This window comes from Anguilla rostrata, chromosome 1 (genome assembly GCF_018555375.3).
Source record: "Anguilla rostrata isolate EN2019 chromosome 1, ASM1855537v3, whole genome shotgun sequence".
Taxonomy (NCBI): domain Eukaryota; kingdom Metazoa; phylum Chordata; class Actinopteri; order Anguilliformes; family Anguillidae; genus Anguilla; species Anguilla rostrata.
The window spans coordinates 49166824-49178351 of record NC_057933.1 but is presented as its reverse complement, the minus strand read 5'-3'; the positions used below and the strand labels follow the sequence as shown (position 1 = coordinate 49178351).

Sequence of the window (11528 nt, the reverse complement as noted above, 5' to 3'; positions counted from 1 at the left end):
ATACAAAAAGGTGTATAAGAATATGCACAACAGTAATGAGGTATTTCTTTATAATTGTAAATGGCAAGTAACTTCTGACATTCAAACAGTAACAAAAGGCTAACCAACAATCAACTTGCAAAAGTCAGGTCAACGCAAAGTTGACGTAAAAACACTGACAGGTCTCAAATTACTAGCAAAATTTGTGCAAGAATAATCATAATGTGCATAGATTGGAAGTGACACTAATTCGGATTCAAAATACTCTTCTCCTATACCCTCGGAAAGGGTATGACAATAGTACCGCATAAATAAATATTGCTACCCATTCAAATAAAGCTGTTTGTGAAAAGTATTAACGTATTGCAACTTTTATGGCTTCAGGGTAGAATATAAAGTGCCAGGAGTACAAGTGAGGGACTGTTTGAACTGTTGGAGGAGGTGAACGGACAAAACCAACAGACGCAATAAGGCTGTTAAATAGTCACACTCGCATACCATAGATACAGATGTCTAACAGATAGGCCCTCCGTATTGCTCTAAGCCCCCGCTCCGCTCGCTTGCCAACTGCAGGTGGGATAGGTGTATGGCTTGGCGTTGACAGATGGCTGCGTTCCATGCGCAAGAGGAAAGGTTATCTCTTGCGCAAGCCGTGGATTTACCCCCTCCCCCCCCATGTTAAGTTGTCATGACAATTAGCGTTCTGGCTTTGAAAACTGAGCAAGAGCCACTACTAGACCCAGGTTTTAAGGCAAAAATTGGTTTGAGCCAATAATACAGACCAGAGCTCTCTGCTTTCTCACCTTGCACATAAGAGAGCGCTCCCTTCATAAAGATAAAAATATATGTGTTGGCAGTTGAAACATTTACACTTCAATATAATATAAAATGGTCAGCCCATGTATGAAAATTGAGTAATATTAACTTATAGTGAAAACATGGTTTTAAAATGTGCTTATTTTAAAATAGTTTTGCTTGCATGCACGTCAGGAAGGTACGTCAGCAAATGTTTCGAGTGAACCTATATGCCCCAGCGCTCATTGACAAACACTAATTCTGTTACTGGAATACTGACATTGGCTGCATACGTTGTGCCATACAGGCTGACCAGTGGCCATGAAGGTTAGCGGGAAAGCATGGTTCCAACTGTAAACCCTCATTAGCCTGGGGCTCTCCTGTGGCCAGGCCAGGGCTGTATGGCTTCAACTTGACTGAAATCTCAGACCTGCTACATACAAAAATCCCTCATCAGACAGAAATCAAAACACCTGTGTGTTGTTGGACAATGGCTTTGCACTGTGACAACAGCAAGACTGGGTGTTTTTTTGTTGTTGTTTTGTTCTTTTTTCTGCTTCTTTGGATCCCCATCATAGTCCCTTTGTTCTCCTGCTGTAGTCAGACTACAAAAAGAACGTCTTGTCTGCATTTCGTACCAATGAAATGAAATGGAATTCCCGTCACAGACCATAGAGCTTTGCTTGGGCCTTAGATAATGGTCTGTAGGGCGGGGGGCTCGTTCCCTGCGGCCCGCTGACGTGGAGCGTGCCGCCGTAAGAGGGAACGCAGTCTGCGGACGTGCCGATTGGTTGCGGGGTCTGGGGCGGGCGGAGCGTCAGGGTTTCCCGCGGCCCTTGGGCCCCTGGGTGGCGCTGTGGGGCCTCATGTGGTAGGAGAACTGCCTGGCCTGACCCACGGTCTCCATGAGGTGGACACACTCGATGCTGCTCACTGGAGAAATGGCCACACCACACACACTGCTGTTAATCTGCCACACAGCACGGCAACAAGAAAGCGACAACCACAGAATGGGAGGAGCCACTGAGTGTCACCACTGAACAAATAGCATTACTTTGCCATGGACAGTAAATTAATCTACTTAGATTGTAAAAATTCTGAACGTGTGATCATTTCATACACCTAGCAGTCTCAGGCTCTTATCCAGAGAAACTTCCACAAAAGTGGAAATGGTCTTTACCAATATAGTACTTGTAATTATGTGAGCAGATGGATGTGTTTATGCTGGTACGGAATATCTGAGTGTTAAATATAGAATATACGACTGTGTTTTGTTGTACTTACGGCTAGTGAACGTGTGTGTTTGTGTGTGGTTCATACTCACAGTGCGTGTTAGTGCTCAGGGACAGGTCCAGCAGGATCTGGGAGTGACTACGGGAGTTCAGTGTTGCACTCCTGGTGGAGTGCCCCCTCCTGGCCTGAGACCCTCCTGCACGCACACACACACACACACACACACACACACACACATTAGCACAACGATGCTTCGCTCAGGAGAGCCGCGGGTGCGCTCCGTTGAGCTGAATGAGGGCCGGGCAGGTTGAGAGGGTACCTGGTGCAGGTGTGAGAGTGAGGGCAGGTTGAGAGGGTACCTGGTGCAGGTGTGAGAGTGAGGGCAGGTTGAGAGGGTACCTGGTGCAGGTGTGAGAGTGAGGGCAGGTTGAGAGGGTACCTGGTGCAGGTGTGAGAGTGAGGGCAGGTTGAGAGGGTACCTGGTGCAGGTGTGAGAGTGAGGGCAGGTTGAGAGGGTACCTGGTGCAGGTGTGAGAGTGAGGGCAGGTTGAGAGGGTACCTGGTGCAGGTGTGAGAGTGAGGGCAGGTTGAGAGGGTACCTGGTGCAGGTGTGAGAGTGAGGGCAGGTTGAGAGGGTACCTGGTGCAGGTGTGAGAGTGAGGGCCGGGCAGGTTGAGAGGGTACCTGGTGCAGGTGTGAGAGTGAGGGCAGGTTGAGAGGGTACCTGGTGCAGGTGTGAGAGTGAGGGCCGGGCAGGTTGAGAGGGTACCTGGTGCAGGTGTGAGAGTGAGGGCAGGTTGAGAGGGTACCTGGTGCAGGTGTGAGAGTGAGGGCCGGGCAGGTTGAGAGGGTACCTGGTGCAGGTGTGAGAGTGAGGGCAGGTTGAGAGTATACCTGGTGCAGGTGTGAGAGAGAGGGCCGGGCAGGTTGAGAGGGTACCTGGTGCAGGTGTGAGAGTGAGGGCAGGTTGAGAGGGTACCTGGTGCAGGTGTGAGAGTGAGGGCAGGTTGAGAGGGTACCTGGTGCAGGTGTGAGAGTGAGGGCAGGTTGAGAGGGTACCTGGTGCAGGTGTGAGAGTGAGGGCAGGTTGAGAGGGTACCTGGTGCAGGTGTGAGAGTGAGGGCAGGTTGAGAGGGTACCTGGTGTAGGTGTGAGAGTGAGGGCAGGTTGAGAGGGTACCTGGTGCAGGTGTGAGAGTGAGGGCAGGTTGAGAGGGTACCTGGTGCAGGTGTGAGAGTGAGGGCAGGTTGAGAGGGTACCTGGTGCAGGTGTGAGAGTGAGGGCTGGGCGCGTGCGTACGCGTGTTTGTACAGGGGGCGCTGCTTTGCTTTATGGGAAGGCAGACAGCTCCAGCCACGCAGACTCCTGACATTCCAAATGACAGCTCTGAACTTTTCACAGAGGCCGGTTTGTCAGTGAGGAGGGGAAGGGTTGGGGGGGTGGGGGGTGGGGGGGTGTTGACACCTCCGTCAGGCGTCAGGTAAGGGGGAGGGGAAGGGAGGTGGGGGGGCAGACTCCCTGAAAAGCGGGTTCATGGGCTGGGGGATCTGGCAGCCCTCCCTCCCTCCCTCCCTCCCCGTCATCACCTGGTCATGTCTGCTGAAGGTCAGTCCCGTCTGGAGGGCCCGAAACCGGCCGCTTATCTGCTGTTATTGTAGGGAGCCGCGGCGGAGCAGCCGTGTTTGGGAGAGAGGGGTCCGATGGGGGGGGGGGGGTGGTAGCAGCCCATGTTTGTGAGAGAGGGTCCGGTGAGGAGGGGGGTTAGCAGCCCGTGTTTGTGAGAGAGGGGTCCGGCTCAGCATCACTGATCTCAGGTCAGTGTGGTTTGTGCTGGGCCTTGCTGTGCCTTCTCTGATTTCTCCTCAAACTCTCGTTATTTTAAACTCTTTCCTGAGGTGTATGTGTCTTCCTGCTCTCTCTACTTGTCTCTCAATTCTGCATCTTTTTTACTCTCTTCTATACCTTTTTACCCCTCACAAACTGTATCTGTAGGACAGAGGGGGCACTGAAAAGCCATTTATTACAGAGATGGGCAAATACATTATAAAACTTCTGTATAATTTTGTATGTAGAGGAATGTTAAGGGATAATTGGACCCATTTTTAAAAACTATTTCTGCCATGCTGATCGGAAATGAAAATAATTTTGTCACATCTTTCTTTGTGCAGCTTTGGTCACCCTGAGAACCGCTCCGCTCTGCTTTGCACTGCAGTCAAGTGGGGCCACGCAAAAGAGCCTTGATATTCCCATTAGATAACCTCACTAAAAATAATATCTGCATAGCCCGAAGGGAACACTCAGTCACGTCATTTTCCATCAGTTCATTATCAGGCATTTGGCGTTTCTGTTGACAGACTACTTTGTTTGGCGGAAGCATACATTGTTCTCAATGATAACTACAGCAAGCAGAGAAGCGCGTGACTTGCCACCAAGGAAGTTACTGCAGGGAACAACTCTATCAACACACCCTCCTGTGTGCAGGAATACAGCCTGCCGCAGCACGAGTGAGGAAGCGCTTCTACAGTGCAAAAGGTACCGAAAATAAACATTACTACTGAAGTTTGGAGCAATATCTTCTCACAGTTATCAATAAATGCACATGTATATGCAAATCGAGCCTTTTCTTGGTGGAAAAAGTATGGTGCATTGCAAAGCAGAATGGAGCGGTTCTTGGGGTGACCAAAGCTCCACAAAGAAAGATAAAATTTAAATTAAAAATAAAATTATTATCAATGCCAATTAGCAATGTGAAAAAAGTTTGGAAAAATGGGTCCAAGCAGAAAGAAACTGAAGTGACCATTTAAGACACCCACACAAGTGAGCTCTTTTACTAATGAACATGGGCAGTAAGGCTGCATGTAGCCGATCAGTCTCGGGCGTTTACCATAGATGCTCTGCAGCACTGTGCTCTTCTTCTTTCCCACCCTGGTGGGAGGGGCTCGAAGTTCGGGTGTGGCTTTCGGAGGGGCGTGTCCCGGCTCAGACCGCCTGTCCCACAGCAGCTGGATCAGGAGGGAGGTGGCCTCGGCCGACTCCGCCCCCTCCTCGCTCGCGCACAGCGCCTCCTTCAGTCTGCCGCGCACGTGGAACCTAGAGCGAGCGAGAGACGCGGCTGGCGTGAGACGGTTAATTCCCCCCTCACAACCCCCCGCCCTCCCGCCCTCCCCCCGACTCCTCAGGAGGCATTTGAAGCCCGTATAACCGTTTCCCGGTAACCGAGGACGGGCCAGAGGAATGCCCGGTGCAAACCATTAGCTTCGCTGCCTCGCAAAAATGTGCTCCGTGGCACCAAGAGCTGAACTTTTCGCCTCTCGTTAAAAAAGCTGAACTGCCTCTAAATTAAAGACCCAAACCCCCCCGCCTCCCCCCTCTCTCCCAGGTCTGGAGGTGTTGATGTGAGGGAGGGCGGCAGGCCAGACCGCAGAGGCTGGTAAGAGGTGAGGTCTACGGGGTCTACGGGGGCACATGTGGGTAACACATGGGCACCGGCACACAGAAACTGGGCACGGTGCTGGAATTTCATTTACTGCCATTTGGAGCCTATTAAAAAAATGGGTGATTCAAATGCTTAAGTATTCTGTTCATAAGCGCACACCCAAAGCCCAAAGCCTCCTGCCTCCCCGAGGAGGCGGGACTTAGGAAAGGTAATCCAAACATACAGATGGGCTCCCCAATCAGAATGATCTGTGAGGACAGAGAAAAGTAACACTCAAGCTCGTCATGGAAATGAAATGGGTGTCCACTGTCTGACGTCCAGAGAGGGAGAGATTTGACCAACGTTCTGTTCCACCGCAGGAACACCCTGATATTTTATTCAAACGATGAAAACCAATTACCGGTGTACACTGTACTGACCAGCACAGTGATGTGACCAGCAACCATGTGTACTTTATATGTTTGTCAAATTCTAGATATTCCTGTCACACAGCATTTGCAAAAAAATTAATTTAGACCTGATAGTCCACGTGTGTGATGCCCTGTCCAAACTGCTAAGGTTATGGATCTCAACAGAATTCAGTTTTCATTCCATCTTTCACTGGAACTGCAGTGTAGAGAAAAACAGAAATAGTGTCTGATTTTAAGGTCTTAATGTGGAAATGTGCCTATCCAAAATGTATGATTAAAGTGCTAATGCAGCCAGGTAAAGTAAAGTGAGAAAAGCTACCTTGCTTTGTGCGTGTTTTCAGGTGCTGTGAGAAGCGTCTATGACCCGATTCAAACACTTCACCGCGGTCAGGTTGTCTCCATTCATCTGAGCATCGGAGACCCTGCACTTACGAAACCACACACAGATCACAGTGGCAGAGCACCGTACAGGGTAACTGAGATCCTCTCCTTCTAAGCTCTCTCTCTCTTTCTCTCCCTCACTCTCTCTCTCTCTCCCTCCCTCCCATGAAACCACAGCGAGCCGGGCAGATGGAGAAAGGGAGACACAGGCCTGGATCCTCAGCCCGCTCGTAGCAACTCCGATCACCCGGCACAAAGCCAGCCGTCCCGGGCGTCAGTCAGCCCGCAGACTCTGTACCCTCGGCGCATTAATTCCATCGCCGCTCCTCTTCTGACTCCAATTACGCAAGGTGACAGCTGCTGCTCTGGTGCGGCGGCGGCGGCGGCGGGTTCGATGGGGAAGGGTGAAGGAGGGCGCCGCGACCCCCCTGCCCCCCGTCCTCCGCGCCCCCGCGTCTGGCGTTAGCGTCACACTGCGGCTGCCCCGCGCTTCAGTCTCAGAGGGAGGGAGCGGCAGGGCATCCCCGCACAGCAGAGTCTCACAGACTGCTGCTCAAACACCATTAACCTCACACGCTCGCAGCCGCACAGCAACCTGTACCCAACATCACTGCGCAGAAACCCAAGAGGACAGACTGTCCGTACGGGCGTTCTGCCTCCGTGTATGTGTGTACAGAGGTGTGTGTTCACACTTACAGGTAGTGACCAAAACAGGAAATACTTGAGTAAATAAGGAAGGTTAATTAAGCATTTAAGAAATCAGCATCAGTGTATGTGTATCTTTGTTGGCCGGGCCCAGTTAATGTGTGTATAATGTACAGTAGTGTTGAACGGGCAGGTTAATGTGTGTATAATGCACAGTAGTGTTGATTGGCTGGGTTAATGTGTGTATAATGTACAGTAGTGTTGATTGGCTGGGTTAATGGGTGTATAATGTACAGTAGTGTTGATTGGCTGGGTTAATGGGTGTATAATGTACAGTAGTGTTGATTGGCTGGGTTAATGGGTGTATAATGTACAGTACTGTTGAATGGCCAGATTAATGTGTGTATAATGTACAGTACTGTTGAATGGCCAGGTTAATGTGTGTATAATGTACAGTAGTGTTGAACGGGCAGGTTAATGTGTGTATAATGCACAGTAGTGTTGATTGGCTGGGTTAATGTGTGTATAATGTACAGTAGTGTTGAATGGCCACATTAATGTGTGTATAATGTACAGTAGTGTTGAATGTCCAGGTTAATGTGTATAGTGTTGAATGGCCAGGTTAATGTGTGTATAATGCACAGTAGTGTTGAACGGTTGGGTTAATGTGTATAGTGTTGAATGGCCAGGTTAATGTGTGTATAATGCACAGTAGTGTTGATTGGCTGGGTTAATGTGTGTATAATGTACAGTAGTGTTGATTGGCTGGGTTAATGGGTGTATAATGTACAGTAGTGTTGATTGGCTGGGTTAATGGGTGTATAATGTACAGTAGTGTTGATTGGCTGGGTTAATGGGTGTATAATGTACAGTACTGTTGAATGGCCAGATTAATGTGTGTATAATGTACAGTACTGTTGAATGGCCAGGTTAATGTGTGTATAATGTACAGCAGTGTTGAATGGCCTGGTTAATGTGTGTATAATGTACAGTACTGTTGAATGGCCTGGTTAATGTGTGTACAATGTACAGTAGTGTTGAATGGCCGGGTTAATGTGTGTATAATGTACAGTAGTGTTGAATGGCCGGGTTAATGTGTGTATAATGTACAGTACTGTTGAATGGCCTGGTTAATGTGTGTATAATGCACAGTAGTGTTGAATGGCCAGGTTAATGTGTGTATAATGTACAGTAGTGTTGAACGGGCAGGTTAATGTGTGTATAATGCACAGTAGTGTTGATTGGCTGGGTTAATGTGTGTATAATGTACAGTAGTGTTGATTGGCTGGGTTAATGGGTGTATAATGTACAGTAGTGTTGAATGGCCAGGTTAATGGGTGTATAATGTACAGTACTGTTGAATGGCCTGGTTAATGTGTGTATAATGTACAGTAGTGTTGAATGGCCTGGTTAATGTGTGTATAATGTACAGTAGTGTTGATTGGCTGGGTTAATGGGTGTATAATGTACAGTAGTGTTGAATGGCCAGGTTAATGGGTGTATAATGTACAGTACTGTTGAATGGCCTGGTTAATGTGTGTATAATGCACAGTAGTGTTGAATGGCCGGGTTAATGTGTATGGGAGGCAGTGTAGCACAGTGGGTAAGGAACTGGGCTTGTAACCAAAAAGGTCATAGGTTCGATTCCTGGGTAAGGCACTGCCGTTGTACCCTTGAGCAAGGTACTTAACCTGCATTGCTTCAGTATATATCCAGCTGTATAAATGGACACAATGTAAAAATGCTATGTAAAAGTTGTGTAAGTCGCTCTGGATAAGAGCGTCTGCTAAATGCCTGTAATGTAATGTAATGTAATGTAATGTGAAGCACAGCTGAATGGCTCTACCTCCTCCAGGCCCTCTGGATAGTGCAGGCTGCCAGGTTCTTCCTGTGAATCAGCTCCGTGTGGCTGTGCTCCCTCTCCACCACCTTCAGCCGGAGCTCCAGGGGCATGAGCTCCACTCTGCCCGCCTGCCAAGGGCCCACCAGGGCCGAGGAAGGGGCCACGCACGTGGAGGGGGGGTTGGACCTGGGCTGGGGGCCCGCCCTTCCCCGCGGGGAGCGTGGGGGCAGCTGGGAGCCCTGAGCGGGCGTGGGCGCTCGGCTGGGGCGTGGCGCTGGGTGGGCGTGGCCTTGGGCGGCCCCTGGCTTGGCACTTCCTGGCCTGCTGGATCCCGCGGGAGAGAGTCTCCCACCCCTGGGTGCCTTCCCTCCCACCTTGACGCTGCTGGCCTCCGGGGGTTTGGGGGACTTGGGGGACTTGGGGGATTTGGGGGTAGGCCTGGACCTGGGCAGGACCTTCTCCTCCTCTGGACCCCTGCTGGATCTCTCAGGAGGCACCGAGGCCCTCTTCTCTGGGCTGGGGGGGACTTCTGTGTGGGCAGGAGCGGCTGGCAGCGCTGCCCCCTTCCCCTGATCACTCTTCACAGATCTGCTCCTGTGCTCTGAGACCCAGGGAGGAGAGAGGAGGAGGAGAGAGGAGAAAGGAGAGGAGGAGGAGAGCGAAGGAGAGGCGGACACAGGATAGGAACATGGAAGACAGCACAGGAGAAAGTCATTGTGATTATAAAAAAAGGCCTTACTGTACATAGTACCCGAAAGAAAGGGCTGCTGGGTGGCTCATTCAGTTAAAGCATTGTGTCAGGCAGCAGTGTGTAAATCAGCAGTGTGTCAGGCCAAAGTGTGTAAATCAGCAGTGTGTCAGGCAGAAGTGTGTAAATCAGATAGAAGTGTGTAAAGTTGCAGTGTGTCAGGCAGCAGTGTGTAAATCAGCACTGTGTCAGGCAGCAGTGTGTCAGACATAAGTGTGTAAATCAGACAGAGGTGTGTAAAATAGCAGTGTGTCAGGCAGCGGTGGGTAATTCAGTCGATTGTCAGGCAGCTGTATATAAATCAGCAGTGTGTAAAGAGAAGTGTATAAATGAGCAGTGTGTAAAGTGAAGTGTATGAATCAGCAGTGTGTAAAGCGAAGTGTATAAATGAGCAGTGTGTAAATGAAGGTAATCAGAGTGTGTAAAGTGAGTGTATAATGAGCAGTGTGTAAATCAGTGTATAAATGAGCAGTGTGTAAAGTGAAGTGTATAAATCAGCAGTGTGTAAAGTAAGTGTTAAATGAGCAGGTGTAAGTGAATGTATAAATGAGCAGTGTGTAAGCGAAGTGTATAAATGAGCAGTGTGTAAATGATGTATGAATCAGCAGTGTGTAAGCGAAGTGTATAAATGAGCAGTGTGTAAAGTGAAGTGTATAAATCAGCAGTGTGTAAAGTGAAGTGTATAAATGAGCAGTGTGTAAAGTGAAGTGTATAAATGAGCAGTGTGTAAAGTGAAGTGTATAAATGAGCAGTGTGTAAAGTGAAGTGTATAAATGAGCAGTGTGTAAAGCGAGGTGTATAAATCAGCAGTGTGTAAAGTGAAGTGTATAAATGAGCAGTGTGTAAAGTGAGGTGTATAAATGAGCAGTGTGTAAAGTGAAGTGTATAAATGAGCAGTGTGTAAAGTGAGGTGTATAAATGAGCAGTGTGTAAAGTGAAGTGTATAAATGAGCAGTGTGTAAAGTGAAGTGTATAAATCAGCAGTGTGTAAAGCGAGGTGTATAAATGAGCAGTGTGTAAATCAGTAGAGTGTTAATACCCCTGTGTCGCCGCAGATCCTCCGTCCTGCTCCTGGTTGACTGGGCCTGGCTGCGCTCACTCTTAGAGGGCTTTCTGCTGCTGTGGCCCCTGGGGGCCCCGCTCTCGCCGCCACTCTCCGCTTCTGACACCAACAGCGTCTTCAGCTTCCGCTCGGCTTCAGCCAATGAGACCTGCTGCTCCGCCTCCCGCCTACGCTGCTCCTCCTCCCGCTTCCTGAGGGGCGTGACCACACACACACACACACACACACACACGCACACACACACACGCACGCACACGCACGCGCACACACACACACACACACACACACACACACACACACAGGACCACAAGGTGAGCTTCACGCTATCCCCAGTGCAGTGGGATATAACACAGTCTAAAACACTCACTGACCACACTGAGCCCTCAGAAAACAGCAAGTCAACAGAGGAGAGCAGAGGACTTTTACACTCTGGGCATATCAGTTCACTGTTACTCACTTTTCTCACATGCACTGTGGGAATGAAGAAAGGTATTCATTGAGTGAGTCACTGGCGGCAAGACAGTGAGTCAGGGAGGGAGAGAGAGGGCCAGAGAGCGACAGAGAGAAAGAAAAACAAAGAGTGAGGGAGGAATGGCAGATAAAGAGAGGGAAGGATAGAGACAAGGAGCGAGATGTAAAGAATGACAGGAAGGAAGAGAGGAGAGAGAAAGAGGGGAGACAGAGACAGATAGAGAGAGAGAGCGAGTGTAGAGGAGAGAGTCAGATAGAGAGAGAGGGGAGGAGAGAGGAGAGGGAGAGAGACAGAAAGGGAGAGAAAGAGAGAGATGGAGAGAGAGAAGGGAGGGGAGAGAAAGACAGACAGAGACAGAGCGAGATAGAGAGAGAGGGGGGGAGGGAGGAGAGAGAGAGAGGGGGAGAGGGAGAGAAAGAGAGAAAGAGAGAGAGAGAGGGGAGGGAGAGAAAGAGGACGAGACAGAGCGAGATAGAGAGAGAGGGGGGGAGAGAGGAGAGAAAGGGAGGAGAGGAGAGAAAAG

At 49.6% G+C, this 11528-nt stretch overlaps 1 protein-coding gene across 3 annotated transcripts in view; it reads right to left on the bottom strand.

Annotated features, from left to right (window-relative positions):
- Nucleotides 1–349: 349 nt before the first annotated feature.
- Nucleotides 350–11528, bottom strand: part of invs (inversin) — a 57318-nt gene continuing 46139 nt past the window's right edge. For all 3 annotated transcript variants that reach the window (XM_064339779.1, XM_064339768.1, XM_064339758.1), the window contains exons 14-18: nt 10510–10724; nt 8726–9323; nt 4892–5097; nt 2099–2203; nt 350–1707 (exon numbers count right to left, since the gene is read on the bottom strand). In XM_064339779.1, the coding sequence (XP_064195849.1) occupies nt 1592–1707; nt 2099–2203; nt 4892–5097; nt 8726–9323; nt 10510–10724 (1240 nt within the window). In that variant the 3' untranslated portion in view covers nt 350–1591. The remainder of the gene's footprint in view (nt 1708–2098; nt 2204–4891; nt 5098–8725; nt 9324–10509; nt 10725–11528) is intronic.